The following is a 15,407-nucleotide window of genomic DNA, read 5'->3' as shown; positions in this document are numbered from 1 at the left end:
GCTAAAATAAATCCATTCTCTGCACTATGCCCTGTACACAGTGGCCCTGACTCATTCTCTGCACTATGCCCTGTACACGGCAGCCCTGACTTGTAGGGTACATGGGAAGCTGGCACCCCTGGGCAGTGGCCGTAGCACAGAAGGCAAGGGTCGGTACCACTCGAGGCTGCCTCTCAGTCTCTTTCCTGGTACTGCATGTGATGGCTAATCTTCACTGTCAACTTGACATCTGGAATCAACTAAGACTCAAGCAACTGGGCATGCCTGTGAGGGGTTTTCTTGATTGGATCATTTGAGGTGGGAAGACCCACTCTAAATCTGGATCATTCCGGGGTAGGAAGACCCACCCCAAATCTGGGTCAAACCCTGTGGTGGGAGCCCACATAACATCATATGGGAGAAGAAAGCTTTTGCTTTAGGCACGCCGGCCCTCACCCTCGCTGCCCCCAATACCTCTCTCTTTATATTCATTCATGCTATCATTAGTTCTGTTCCTTTAGAGAACCCTAAAGCATGATAAAACCTATTGACAGATGCAACTGAAGGGAGAAAGGACTTATTAGGCTTATAATTTGAAGTTAGAATCCATTACTACAGGAGAGTCTCTGGCAGGAACATGAAGCAGTGGTCACAGCACATTCACCGTCAGAAGCGATGGGTTAGTGCATGCCTGCTAAGTGCTCAGCCTGCCCTCTTTCTCCTTTGATCCTGGCTCCAGCCCATGAAATGCTGCCACTCACATTCAGGATGGGTCTTCTCACCTCAGTTAAGAAAATCTTACATGTCTGCAAGCCAACCAAATCTAGAACATTCCTTACTGAGACTCCCTTCCCAGGTGGCTTTGCATGTCAAGTGGACCATAAAAACCAATCGTCACAGCTGGCATCCCCTCCCCTGGCCAGTTACCCCAAACTCAGAAGACCGTGGCCAATGCAAGGTCCCTCAGCCCTGTCACCACTATTTCTCCATTACCTCTTTCTTCTTTTCTGAGACAGTCTCAGTATGTGGCCTTGGTTGGCCTGAAGCTATGGAGACCAAGATGATCTTAAAATCACAGAGATCCACCTGTCTTTGCCTCCCTAGTCCTGGGTGGGATATCCAGCTCCCCTCTGCCACCTCAGTGGTTTTTAACAGCAACAGGAGACCTCCCTCAAGAACAAGGCATTCAGAACCACTCACGCTGCACCATCGTCCCCTGGTGGCTGATTTTGGAAATGGAAATTGGCTTCATAATGAGCTTCAGAGAAGGGGTAAATATTTTAAACATTCCCTTTCCTTCAGTCCCTCCCTTTTTGGGGGTTTGCAGGGGATTGACTTTGTCCCCCGACCCCCCCCCCAACACACACACACACTGCTCCTGCCCTTGACTCCCAGACCCACTCCTATCTTTAAGCCATTAAGGACTCAGATACTGACACACACAGAATCAGGACCTGAGCCAACCAGAGAATATGGTTCAGATGACATAGACAGCGGTGGCCACACAACCTTGCATTCTGCCCTTTCCTGTCTTGGTGGACACTGTTTATCAGCACTGTCTTTCCTGTCTCCTCCACCTCTATCCACTTCTCAGAGCCATAGGTGCAGAGGCCATGGACCCTTGGCCTTGGCCTTGGCCTAGCATGGAGAAGTCCCAGGGCCTCTACCGTAGGCACTGCTATTCCAGTGAGTCAGGTAGCAATGCTGACCCACACGTAGAAAGAGCCTAGGGTAGCAATGGCAGCCCTCAGCTGCGGTGCTCCAGATCTCCAGACACTGCACAGCCTCCTGGCTCCTCCAGGAAGAAGGAGACACTCAGCAGGACATCTAGAACAGGAAGCAAGGGACAAAGCATCAGGTTTATCAAGGCCCAAGAGCACAGCGGGGGGGTGTCTAACCCCTCCAGAGAGGCAGCACAGGACTGACAGACACCAGTACCTGACACAAGGCTTTGGCACTCATCTTCTGAAATCTGGTCCCAGGCCTTGGGCAGTGCTTGGATACCGGCCAAGTCTCCCCAGTGGATGGAGGAGATGAGGTACTTTCTCTTCAGGTACCTTCCCAGAAGTTAAGGACTTGTCACAAGAAAAAGGAACTTACAAGATGTCTGTGTCACTAGGTCATGCGCTCTTTTGGGACTACTGTTGAACGTGGTCCATCTCAGCCATGTGATCAGAAACCAAGGCAGGGTAGTAGAGCCGACCAGTGGCTCCAGCGCGTAGCCCATGGCAGTGCTTAGGGCTATCAGGGTTAGCGGCCCCACTAGCACACCTAGTACCACTACTGCAGTGATTAGAGGGGACAGAGGGGCAGGAGGAAGATCGTCCCTACATATCCAGATTGGGTGACAGTCTCCTCTGTCAACTTGTCTGAATTTAGATTCACCATGGAAACATGACACAGGTTGTGTCTGTTATGTCTCTAGAAAGGTTTAGCTGTAGTGGGAAGACTCCTCTGAATGTGGATGGTGTCAATCCCCGGGCTGGGGGCCCAGAATGAACAGAAAGTGAACGGCAGCAGTCAGCATTCCCTGCATCCTGATGCAGGTGCAATGTGACCAGTGGCTTACGCTCCTGTCCCTGTGTACTTCCCTCCATGATGGACATATCCCTCCAGCTATGACCGGAAACAAATCTGTCTGTCCTGCTTTGTGTTCGATACTTGATCACAACATGAAAATCAGTCATGCAGTGGGCACTGCTGGTCCATGTTCAGCTTTAAACTTGAATTTGGAGTTCACTACATGAGCCAGCTGGAGGCAGCCACAGGAAACTGAGACTCAAGACCGGAAGCAACAGTAAAGGGAGCAAAACCAGGGTCAGATGACAGTCGCGGACACAAATGGAGAAAAGGCCAAGACTGCGGCTAACTTCCTGCTCTCAGGCTTGCTCTGCCATGCCAACTGTTCTTCAGAACAGAGCACTGTTAAGCATAGGCCTTGACCACGTGGTTCTGCTTAAAGCTTCTGAGAACTTTGATTTCAGAGTAACAGCCAAAACCTTCAAGATCCTTCTCAAAAATCAAGGCCCTCTGTTTCTCTCCTCATGCCCTGCCCTCACTCCCACTGGCCTCACAGTAGTTCCTACACGTACCAGACAAGCTCACTCCATCTACCCTCTGCCTGGACCACTTGTCTTCCAAATACCCACATGGCTCATTCCTTCCCTCTTTCAAACTTTACTCAAATGCTGTGAGCATCACTGTTTCAGGATGTCACTGCCTCATGGGTCCCTGTACTGATCACACTATTAAAGTCGCAGCCCCACCTCCCCTCACCTGCTCCGCTTTATTTAGCACTCACCACCTCTGACACTATGCATTCCCCCTTTTGATGCATAGCAGATAAACTATAAGGAACGACTATTTAAAAAAGGATAAATGCAAGAAGAATCCCAGTCTAAGCACTAGAAAACTGCAGCAATGTATACAGCCTGCTGACCCTGTGAAGTCTGACCCTGCTGCGGCCTCTAGGGGCAGCTCTGGGCAGTCAGTCAGGAAGCACTCGAAGGATATGAGCTTCCATAATGTCTGTCGATGTCTTGCAGCCACTCCAACATGTCAGCCACAGAGGGGCTCACAACTGAGGGGCGCAGGACGGCATCAATGTCCAGCACAGCCGCATGCTGCTCATAGGCCTGAAATACCTGCTCCACATGGCTGCTGATGGTGTTACGGACCTTGAGGAGGGTGGCTCTGTGGGAAAGGTAGGGTGTTAGGCAGTATCCCCAAAAGAGATGGGGATGAGCCTTCTCAAACCACTACTGTCCTTCTAAGTTCTGTTTCAGAGGAGACTCAAACCCTTAGATGTGTTAGGGAAGCATCTACCACTGAGCTACCCCTGTTAATTTAGTGTGAAGGAAGGACATGCACATGACAGAGCGTATGTGTGGAGATCAGAGGACTACTTTGTGGCATCCACTCTGTCCTTCCACCTTTCCATGGGCCTGTGGATTGAATTCAGGTCATCAGGCTTGCACAGCAAGTGCCTTTACCCAATGAGCCATCTTAACTGCCCTTGTTTGGCCAGTTCTTCAATGGCAATGTGGGTTCAGTGTACACAGACCACTTGAGAAAGTGAGTTATTTCTTCTGTGCATAAAGGCTCCACTGCTCAGTGTCTCCCAAGAACAGCAAACACACAGTCCATCAGTGAATGAATTGTCACTGGAAAGATAAATACGATGATGTGTGTAAAGTGCCTTTGGCAGTATCTACATATTATTCTAATGCTGACTCTAAGGAACCCATCACTAAAACAAAGGCTGCAACTTCCCAACGGACAAGGGATCCCCTAGCCCAGAACTCTAGCTCTAAATATCCTACTGTGGCTTATGGGGTAAAAACAGGAAACAATCCAAAACCCGCAAGTCTGGAAGACCTGCTTATAGACTGACTAACATTAAGAACAAGCCGAAGGCAGAGTATCTGAGTAACACCTGTGTTGTTACTGTTTCCTGGACTAGTTACACATGCATCCACTTGTGGGTGGAACCAGGTGGTGGTGAGAAGCCCCAGCTTCAGTGGCAGGCAGGCAGGCTTCAGATTCCCAGCTCTACTTCTCACTGGCTCTGTGATCAGTACAATCAGTTTGATTTTCCCTTTTCTTGCTTCCAAATGCATGATAAGCCAGAGGTGTACAAGGTACCAGACATACAGTCCTTCATTCTGGCTCTCACTGAACTACAGTATACCAAGGACGGCCACAGAAGAGGACCGCACTCTTCCCCACTCTTATGCTTTTCTGCCTTTGTAATTTCTTCCATTTAGTTGGTTTGGAGTTATTTTTATTTATTTACTTATTTATTTTGAGTCTGGGTTTCTCTGTGTAGCCCTGGTTACCTTAGAACTCTCTATGTAGACCAGACTGGCCTTGAACTCAGAGATCTGCCTGTCTCTGCCTCCTTAATGCTGAGACTAAACACCTGGCCTGATTTTTTTTTTCTTTTAAAGACATGCATGAGCCGGGTATGGTGGCACATGCCTTTAATCCCAGCACTCGGGAGGCAGAGGCTGGCAGATCTCTTGAGTTTGAGGCCAGCCTGGTCTACAGAGTGAGTTCCAGGACTGCCAGGGCTACACAGAGAAACCCTGTCTTGAAAAACCAAAAAAAAAAAAAAAAAAAAGACATGCATGACCTTACAATGTAGTCTAGGTTGGCCTCAAACTCACGGACATTCAACTTAGCTCCAGCATGATTACATCTGACTTGCTTTTGTTGATTTCCGTAGGACCCCCTGACTGAGGCTGGGATGCCATGCGGCGTTAAGATCTGTGCATCAAAGAGGGACACAGAGCCTCTTACAGCCTCTCAGCTAGCTTGTCCAGGACAACGTCACCAGCCTCCAGCTGCTTGCACCTCAACCGCTCCTGTAAGTCTGGAAAGGGACGAAGGGCTGGCACATCCTCAAACCGCAGACTCTGTGCAGCTTGCAGCTGCTCAGCCAGGTTACTGAGAGAGGACAGGAGGGGCGAGCAGTCCTGCAGGGTGCTCTGCCACAGGTCCTGCTGTTCCTCCACCACAGGGAAGCACTTCTTCAGGGCCTGCTGCACAACCAGCAGAGACTGGTCATGAGCCATTTTCTGGGAAGAAAAAAACAAAACAAAAGGGAGTCAGGGGGCTGGAGGGATGGCTCAGTGGTTAAGAGAACTGCTCTTCCAGAGGCCCTGAGTTCAAATCCCAGCAACCACATGGTGGCTCAAAACAATCCATAATGAGGTCTGATGCCCTCTTCTGGGGTGTCTGAAGACAGCTACAGTGTACTTACATATAATAAATAAGGAACTCTTTAAAAAAGGGGGGGGGATCAGGTTACCGGAAGGGGAGGGCCTGCATCAAGGGTGAGTCATTTCTTTTTTTTTTTATTTTATTTTATGTATGAGTACACTGTGACTGTCTTCAGACACATTAGAAGAGGGTGCCAGATCCCATTACAGATGGTTGTGAGCCACCATGTGGTTGCTGGAAATTGAACTCAGGACCTCTGGAAGAGCAGTCAGTGCTCTTACCTGCTGAGTCATCTCTCCAGCCTTGGTGAGTCATTTCTGACATCATGAGAAGACCAGCTGTTGGTCTTCAAATAGTCCCAAGGCAATATTGAAAGGTAAGGAGACTTTGGGGGACATGAAAAAGAACTCCTCATCCTGGAAGCAGGCTAACACCTTTGGCCAACAATGAAGGAAGAATTCCAGCAAGTACATTTACCAATTGCATATTACAGCCCTTCTTCCTTCCCTGCTGTAAACCTTCCATGTTCTAGAAATCTCACCAGGAATCCCATTTACAGAGAAAGGATACACACTATCCCATTTACAACTGTAGGAGTTCCTGATTTCACTTTATTAGATTATAATACCATCAAAGAATCCTGAAAGCCACCTCACTTACTTCTCTTATCAAACAACTTCTTGTTTGAAGGGAGTAAAAAGGGTGTGTGTTGTTTTTGTTTTTGTTTTTTCCTGAGACAGGGTTTCTCTGCATGGCCCTGGCTGTCCTGGAACTCACTCTGTAGACCAGGCTGGCCTCGAACTCAGAAATCTGCCTGCCTCTGCCTCCCAAGTGCCGGGATTAAAGGCATGCGCCACCACACCTGGCCAACAAGGGTTTATAGAAACCCTTTTGAGATTAACCTGAAAGCCACCAAAATAAGTATACGTGCCTAACGTAACATGACTTTAATTCCAGCACTCTGGAGGCAGATCCAGGTGAATCTTTGGGTTTGAGGCCAACCTGGTCTCAAGAAACTGGGGGAAAAGAAAGAAAAAGAAAATGAACTGCTGATCTCCCTAGAGAAGCTCATACCCATGTGGCTATATCTAACTTTCTGAGATTCACTGAGCAGCATGCAAGTGTCGTTTATACCTAGGTGCCTCTCTCTCTCTTAATTCTTGTGCTTAAGCCTGTATTTAAAATAGCTTTAGGCTGGGAGTTGTTGAATTTACCTTTAATCCTAGCAGTGGGAAGACAGAAACAAGCAGATCTCTGTGACTTGGAGGCCAACCTAGTATACACAGAGACTTCCAAGCTAGCCAGCATTATATGGTGAGGCCCCGTAGCAAATGTGTTCATGTAACTCTGCTTCATAAATCGGCTAGTGCTGGATCAGCGTCAGAGCTGTCAACTGAACTGAAGTCCTTAAAAGGTTTAAGGGAACACCTCACGCTGCAGAGTGGAGCTGTGTCTCCGTCTTGTAACCGCTGACACTCAAGAATAGAGATTCTGGCGGTCCTCTTACCTGCTCTCGGCGGAATTGCTTCAGGTCTTCCGAAGGGGTTTCTTCACGACGGGGCAATCTGCTTTAGACTGCGAGTCTCTGAGGTCTGTCTATTCCCGGACCTGTGCTTCTGGAGTCAGTCTTGTCGCCTCTCTTTACGATTTCCAGCCCTGTTCCTAAATCAACAGGAAAACGTAAATCCTGCGATGTCAACGCAGAGTACATCAAAAAAAACTACACCGCGCTTATTCCCAAGAGCGAACTCACCACTCTACTTCCAGTTAGCACTACTCTGGAGTCGCGAAAAGATGGCGCATGCCGCAATGACTTCTGGGCATTGAAGTCCTCCCTGAGGATTGGCTGTAGGAGGGAGAAGTCTTATTGTGATTGGGTGTGGTGGGAACAGTCCTAAGACGGCGATTTGCTATTGGCTAGGCTGTGCCCGTTTGAATTGGGTGGCGGTTGGCCGAGTAGCCGCCCGTCCCTTTAGCAGAAGCTGTGAGGGTTCCTCAGTCTGTGTTTTGAGACCCGCAGGTACGTTTCGGCAGAGTTCTAGAAACCTAGACTCCAACGACTGAACTTTCGCTGCTCTCCGGCCGCTCACACCCTCTCTCCCCGTCTCAGTCGCGGAGCCGGCCGCTTGGCCCCTCGCTCGACGCTGCCGGGCGTCATGGCTCCTAAGAAACGCAGCAGCCGCGGAACCAAGACCAACACGCAGCGGAGCCGGAAGCTCGCCTCCTTCCTGAAGGACTTCGACCGCGAGGGTAAGGGGTGGATTCGCGTGATCGTGGGCTTTGGGTGGGTTGGGACGCGGGTGCGACGGCTTCGCACACCTGACGCGGGATCCGTCCGCTTTCACCTCTTTGCAGTGCAAGTTCGAATCAAGCAAATTGAGTCCGACAGACAGACGCTCCTCACGGAGGTGGAAAATCTGTACAACTTCGAGATCCTTCGACTCCCCAAGGCGCTGCAAGGGATGAAGTGGCTTGACTACTTCGGTAAGAGCTGCTAGCGTTTTCTCAGCATCTCTGTGTCCAAGGGGAGAGTTTTGGGAGAACACATCCGTCTTTTGGGGAGACCCTACTGCCCAGTCCACTGGAAACTGCCATCCAGTCTGTGGGTAGGCAAACCATTGCCCTTAACAGGCTAGGTAACAAATAGTTTAGAATTCTGGAACTGGATTTCTGTTATAGTTCCAAAAGAGCCGTGATGAATTTGATTTCCGGGCGCCCTGAAATGTCAATTTCACATAATTTCCACACATTTGGGGAAATACTTGTGCAAACTCAGCCTTCTAAAATGAATGAATAAATTAAGAAAAAAATTATTTGGTTTTGGTCAGAGCTCATTTCGAACAGTAACCTCAAACAGCTCTGTCTTACGGAAATTGCCGACTTAAAAATGAGCACATCACTTGTAAACTACAAAGATAGGAGTGGGTTTTCTGACCAGAGAAAAATACCAGCCCCCATCCCACTACGTGTGAGACCTCTGAGGAAGCATCGAGGCTCCTTTTTCTCAGCCGCTTCCTCTCCTTTCCTCATCACTAATATCTACCAGTGTGTCTCCTTCTTCCTAGGTGTAAGTGCATGTTTTGCTCACAAGGTTCTTCTGTCATGCCTTATTAATCTATCTGTTCATTCATTTCTACAAAGTTAATTGTCAGTCACTAGGCTAGGTACTAAAGATGCACCTAGGAAAAGCAGGCATTGTCCCCGCCCCTAAAAATTTACAGGGTAGTGGAGAAGGATCACTTAAAAATTCATACAGAATTTAGAAATAAAATACTACAAACAAGATGGGAGTAGTAGCCAGTTAAGTATGAACTGAATAAACATTAATAGGATGAGCCAGTTTTGTTTTTGAGACAGGCTCTCTTTGCAGCCCTGGCTATTCTGGAACTCTTATGTAAATCAAGGTGGCCTTGAACACACTTGAGAGCCACCTGCCTCTGTCTCCAAAGTTCTAGGATTAAAGGCTTGTGCCACCATGCTGGCAAGTAGACCAGTTTTAGAATGACAAGATTGGGGCCCAAAGAGATACATTACTCAGGTTTTCACATATGGAGGCAGAGTCCGTTTGCTCTCCAGCATTCTGTCTGTAAGGCCCAGGATTCCATGAGGAAGTTCTTTGTCTTTTTTTTATTGTGTTCATTTGTTTTGTTTTTTGTCTTTTTCTTGAGACAGGGTTTTTCTGTGTAGCCCCAGCTGTCCTGGAATTCATTCTCTAGACCAGGCCTATTGATTTAACAAAATCTCAGTAGTTTGATTTTCCCTATAAAGACTTGGGAGCCAGATGCTGAGGTGAGAGCCTGCTAGCTCAGAGAGGCAGAGAGAGCACCCAGCTGACCTCCCCCTCAGCTGATGTCCTAGAAGGCATGCCTCTCTCAGACCATCTCAAGAAACCTTCAAATTGAATGACCCTCCCTTCTACTTCCTATTCGTCTCTATCCACCCTCCTGACTTGTTCTTATTCCCTATGGTTTTTCCTAATAATCATATGGTCATTTCCTCTCAGCTGGTTGCCTGCTCTACCTCTTGACCTATGGTTGACTTTATTTAGTCATGTTTATAGTACTCAAGCAAAAAGCTCTTGAATTAAAGGTGTGTGTTAAGACTGAGCCACACCGGGGCTGGTGAGATGGCTCAGTGGGTAAGAGCACCCGACTGTTCTTCCGAAGGTCCAGAGTTCGAATCCCAGCAACCACATGGTGGCTCACAACCATCTGTGACAAGATCTGACTCCTTCTTCTGGAGTGTCTGAAGACAGCTACAGTGTGCTTACATATAATAAATAAATAAATCTTAAGAAAAATATCAAAAAAAAAAAAAAAAGAGTGAACCACACCACTAAAAATGAGTTTTTCCAGTAAATAACACAGTCCTGGGGTTCACAAATATTCTGTAACACAGGCTGGTGTCAGACTGTGAGATCTGCCTGCCTCTGCCTCCTAAGTGCTAGGATTAAAGGCGTGCACCATCACCTCTGGGACCGTGAAGACTTGTAATGAGGAGCTTACCTAAGCTTTCATTCTGTATCTTTTTGCCAGTACCAAGGGATATTATCAAATTCAGTTCAGGCAGGAGTAGACATCTAAATAGCTTTAATAGCTTTTGAATAATTTGCTGTACTTTGTATATAAGTATTTACAGTTACGTAGTTTTAATGTGGCATTTGAGCTGAGTTTTATAGAATGAATAGAAGTTTTTAAGGCACAGAGCAGTCTACTGATGAGAAGAAATACTTATATCCAAGCTCTGAGCCTGAGGATAGCCTGTTTGGGAAACAAGAGGAACTCTGAGGACAGAGATGGTAGAGCCAGTAGCTGCGACCAGGAGGGCCACACTGGAGAAGACCTGACGACAGTAGTCACTAGAGGGAAGGGAGGGTTTGCTGCTCGGATTGAGGAAGAAAACTGGTGGTGCCGGAAAGGCAGTCGTCATTCAAACCTGAGAGTAACGAAATACCTTTTTAAGCCCTAGGAGGAAACAAGCAGGCCCTGGAAGAGGCAGCAAAAGTAAGTGAACCATCTTGGTTTTGAGTTGGTTGGTTTGTAAGGTTAATTATGTCCAAAAAAATCCAACTACTGTGTGTCTACTGTAGAAAAGGTTTTGTCGGGATATTAATTGTGTCAACTGCAAAAAAAAAAAATTATACTTGTGTCAAGTTACTGTATGCATGAAGTCCAAATAGATCTTAGTCCTAAAAAAGGAGTATGCTGTGTTACAGCCCCTCCCTTCCATCTGTGTGTTTCTTCTCTGGGCTTGCAACAAACTATGGGTCAGAAATGTTCAGAAAAAAATAGATTGTATCTACACTAAATATTTATGCACTTATTCTCTAAGGGCTACAACTGAGCAACTATTTATATACAACTACTTATATAGTATTTACGTCATGTTAAGTTCTAACTTGTTTAGAGAAAATTTAAAATAAACAAACTATAAGACCTTTTAAGTTCTACACAAATGCTACTCCATCTTATTTACTTTTTGATTTCCTGAGTCAGTCTCACACGGGCTGGCCAGGCACTCATGACCCTCCTGCCTACCTCCATGGGACCAAGGAACGCAGGGTTATATGCATATTTGGAGGATTTGTCTACCTTCTTGCCCACATGTTCTATATTACCTTTCCTTTTTAAGGATTTATTTATTTAAATCCTTATTTTTTTGCCTGCATGTATGTATGTATACCACATGCATGCTTGGTTATGGAGGTCAGAAGAAGGTGTTGGATCCCTTGAATTGTTACAGAAGTTTGTGAGCCACCTTGTAGGTCCTGGGAATTGAACTTGGGTCCATTGTAAAAACAACTAGTGCTTTAAACCAGAGTTGTCTGCCCAGTTCCTACTCCCTGCCCTCTTAGTTTCATAAGACTACAGAAATGAGAGCATCTTGTATTAGAATATTTGGCCTTTTGTCCTGTGTAGCTCCATGGTTACAGTGGTAAGAGTTCTTTGCTAGTCACAGTGAACATCTGTTAACCTTGCCTGGGTTTGTATTAATGAAGTGACCTATAGAAAGTCCTCAGACATACTGGATGGGGTGCTGTTTGCCAGGGAACTCAGCTATACCCTCAGAGGATTAGAGCTCAGAGCACATCCTATGGAATAAAGGCCTAAAAGTAAGCTGATCGCCTGTGGCCAACAGTCATCCATGCCTGTGTTCCTCTACACAACCCTAAACAAACAGGGTTCAAGAGCCACTGGGGTGGAAGGGAATGTACAGAAAGGCCTGGGAGTTCCGAGGCCTTTCCCCAACACTTTGGTAGGCAAGTTTGTGTGTTTCCTCTTTCCTCTGAAGGATGAATAATGTTAATCTATGAAGTAAACTGGAAATGGTCAGATTACTTATAAACATACACATGTAGATGAACATGGGGATTCATCAGAGGGTAGGGAAAGAAACTTGAAGGGCTTATACATAGGGCCTTGAGACCCTTGGAGGAAAGGGAAGTGAGGAAAGGGGCCCGTGGAGAGCAGAGGTCACCCTGTTTACACAAGCAGTCTCCTAGGCCATCCAGCTAACCTCGGGCTAGGCCAGCATTAGCCTTGCAGCCTATCTGTGCAGATCTTAGGCAGCTAGGACCTCCGCTGACAAGTCTCTGCCTGCCTCTGCTGTTTGCTACAGCCGAGAATGTAGAGTGGATTTCACCAAAGAGCTTTTCAGGGGTAGCTCGGGTCCACCCGTAGAGGCCTGGACTTCTGACTAGCCAACTAGAAAGGTGTGTTTGGGAAGGGGTCTTTCTTTCCCCCACAATCGCTTTCTCTTTACCCTTTATAGTAATTTTTATCATAAACTGCCAGATGGAGGGCTGGCAAAATGGCTCAGTAATTAGACATTACAACAGGCAACTTGGGTTAAATACTTGGAGCCCAGATAGAAGGTAAAAGGAGAGAGCATTTGATCAAAGTTGTCCTCTGACCACATGAGGGCTTAGACCCGTGCACACACCCGTGAGTACATGAAGTAAAGTACTTCTCTGGGTTGAGAGAGCAGCTCTCGGCTCACACAGTAGTGGGGACCCTATTTGTAGCCATGGATCAGAATGGAAGGGAAGGGAACTTAAGGCAGCTGTCAGGTAGGTCGTGGGGAGGATCACAGGACCTAACAGCATTCTTAGATGGATAGTGTTAGAGTTGAACTAATGCTGTCCATCCTCAGATCCTGGCTTGCTTTGGGAAAAGCTAATACTTTTGATCACAGCCATGGTTCATGTTATGCAGAGTATCCTAGGAAAGGGTGGACTTGGCATTCCTAAACCATCAGAGGGAATCACTTCCGTTTTGATAGCCTACTTGTGGTTTTTCACCCTAAACTTGCAAGGGAAGTAGAGAACCTTAGAGCTTAAGTTCCTTTAAATCTACTAAGTTGTGACCCAGCCTAGGAGACTGGGTAACAGAGACTGACCTTGTTGTGCCACACTGCTGAAGTGATACTGATACTTCCTAGAGGCTCAGTACACCACAACCCTTTTTATATCCTCTCCTAGCATCAATCCCAAGACTGAAGGCAGCAAAGAGAGAGGCAAAAATGAAGGATTTATTTGTTCAGACAGTAGCCACATCTGTGATGGCCAGCACCCATGTTACTAGTTGCCACCATTTTGGACAGGACTGAGAAAGAATGATCTTGGCCTTGCAGAAAGTTCTATTGGACAGAGTTGGGAACTAGTCTGTCATTGACTTCCACAGAGTACATTGGCATGATAAAAATGTATATAAGAGCCGGGCATGGTGGCGCACGCCTTTAATCCCAGCACTCGGGATGCAGAAGCAGGCGGATTTCTGAGTTCGAGGCCAGCCTGGTCTACAGAGTGAGTTCCAAGACAGCCAGGGCTATACAGGGAAACCCTGTCTCGAAAAAATAAAAAAAATAAAAAATAAAAAATAAAAAGTATATAAATTGTGTGTCCACACACTTGTCTATTTTCGTGGGAAGAAATTTTATCATAGTTTGTATGAGTTCATCAAAACTGGAGTCTTTGGTTGAAAGGATTCAGTGACTTAGGGTTCGTAGTCTCACTCACTGAGTAGCAGGTATCCATCAGCTTCAGCAGTTAACTTACTTAGAAGCCAGTGTTGAGTTAGGGAGGTAAAGCGTTGAGGACGTGTGCCGTAGAAGGGTGGAATCACGTGGGCAGACCAGGAGCTGGTTAAGCATCTTAGGCCACACTCTTTCTCATTGCAATAGGTTCCCTGACTCATTTCACTCATCCCCCTGCAGAGAACCGGATTTAATGTTTCAAAACATTCGAGATGACTCACACTCATTAGCTAATATGTCTCTGGTTTTAAGTTAGTCAGATAATACAAAACTGCAAATAAGCCTTGTGCTGCAGTGTGGGAGATCCAACACTACCACACCAAACTGAGAGGATTCCATCTTTAGCTTCGATTTGAAACCTAGCAAAGGCATGATACTTTGGCCCCAAAGCTCTGGCCTAGATTTCTCGGGGCTCCTGATAGCCAGGCTTTCCTTGAGCATGTTGGTCCTCCTTCCTCAGCCTTGCAAATGGTGGAGTTTCAGGTGTAGTGATTCCCTAGGGAGACTCACAAGCCTCAGCCTATAGTTATGCACATGGCGATGACACTTATCCCAAGCATACAGAACAGTGAGCAAGGTACAATAGGACGTGTCCCGTGTCGTTCAGAGAGAAGTCACGCAGCTGGGCATGGTGGTGTATCCTGCTAATTCAAGCATTCGGGAGGCAGCAGTAGCTGGATCTCTGGAGATAGAGGCCAGCCTAGTCTACATAGTGAATTCTAGGATAGCCAGGGATTCATAGAGTGACCTTGTCTTAACAAAACCAAACCAGGGGAAGCCAGGTATAAGCTTCCAGGAGTCTCCCTCCAGTGGAGTCGCAGGACAGGCTTAAATCAATGTACCTGAGCTGTTGTCTTAGCACACAAGCTCATTCAAGACGACATATAGCTATTACTGAGTCTTCTCTGCCTAGCAGAGAAAAGCAGGTGTTAATAACATGTTAAGTATTTATTTGCATGAAAATTAAGCACAGAGAGAGCTATTCTAGGACTCCTGGAATCCTTGGTCTCAGTAGACAGCCAAGATCCAACCTTGCAGTCAGGCCTGTGGTGTTAACTCTTACACTGTGTTAGTGGCCTGCCACCAGCAGTGAGCTCGAAGCCTGCCGTCATTACTACAGACGGTGCAAAGTTGGCAGCAGTGTCCCGCTTCCTTTTTAACAGCATGGTAGACAACATTAGTCTGTTAGAGAACTGTTTCTTGCTGAGCATAGATAGTCTTGGAGTGATCTCCTGATCACTTTCTGCATACTTGATCCACTCATCCTCCTGTGTCAAGTCATGGTTACAAGTGTCCCATGAAGAAAGGACTGACCATGAACCCAGTCCCCTCTGGCTGAGTAGGAAGACCCTGTCTCAAACAACTAATATGCAAATAAAATGGAAAAAGGTTTTCGAATTCTGCAAAGTGTGTATGTGTGCGTACATGTGTATATGTACATACATGTGTTTGTATGTGTGTACATACTCACACACGCTCCCTTCTAAACAAGTGAAGTAATTCATCGTGGTTTGCCTCTGAGGAATGACAGAAGAGACAAGGAAACAGAACAAGGGAAGAACGAATGCATGGACAGAAGTGGGTTATTGGCAAGATCTTGGGTTGTGTGGTGGGTTTATAATTAGTTTGTACCTTAACTTGCTATTTCTTTTTTTTTTTTTTTTTTTTTT

The 15,407-nt window shown here is 46.6% G+C and overlaps 2 protein-coding genes across 3 annotated transcripts in view; one reads left to right on the top strand and one right to left on the bottom strand.

Moving 5' to 3' along the window:
* Positions 1-291: 291 nt before the first annotated feature.
* On the bottom strand, positions 292-7,482 carry C6H1orf109 (chromosome 6 C1orf109 homolog). The gene is made up of 6 exons (XM_029540421.1): positions 7,457-7,482; positions 7,211-7,365; positions 5,281-5,558; positions 3,493-3,672; positions 1,918-2,036; positions 292-1,806 (listed from the first exon to the last, which is right to left on the bottom strand). Exons 3-6 carry the CDS (start codon positions 5,553-5,555, stop codon positions 1,727-1,729), a joined length of 654 nt encoding a protein of 217 aa, XP_029396281.1. The 5' UTR covers positions 5,556-5,558; positions 7,211-7,365; positions 7,457-7,482; the 3' UTR covers positions 292-1,726.
* Positions 7,483-7,626: 144 nt separating this feature from the next.
* Cdca8 (cell division cycle associated 8) overlaps positions 7,627-15,407 on the top strand; it is a 16,066-nt gene continuing 8,285 nt past the window's right edge. Inside the window, exons 1-3 of one of the 2 annotated variants that reach the window (XM_021200284.2) lie at positions 7,627-7,953; positions 8,059-8,187; positions 10,666-10,706. In XM_021200284.2, the coding sequence (XP_021055943.1) occupies positions 7,860-7,953; positions 8,059-8,187; positions 10,666-10,706 (264 nt within the window). In that variant the 5' untranslated portion in view covers positions 7,627-7,859. The remainder of the gene's footprint in view (positions 7,954-8,058; positions 8,188-10,665; positions 10,707-15,407) is intronic. The other variant, XM_021200285.1, reaches the window with a different exon arrangement.

This window comes from Mus pahari, chromosome 6 (assembly GCF_900095145.1).
Source record: "Mus pahari chromosome 6, PAHARI_EIJ_v1.1, whole genome shotgun sequence".
NCBI lineage: Eukaryota > Metazoa > Chordata > Mammalia > Rodentia > Muridae > Mus > Mus pahari.
Note: the sequence above shows the minus strand (reverse complement) of the source record. Positions and strands in the feature narration are given on the sequence as shown.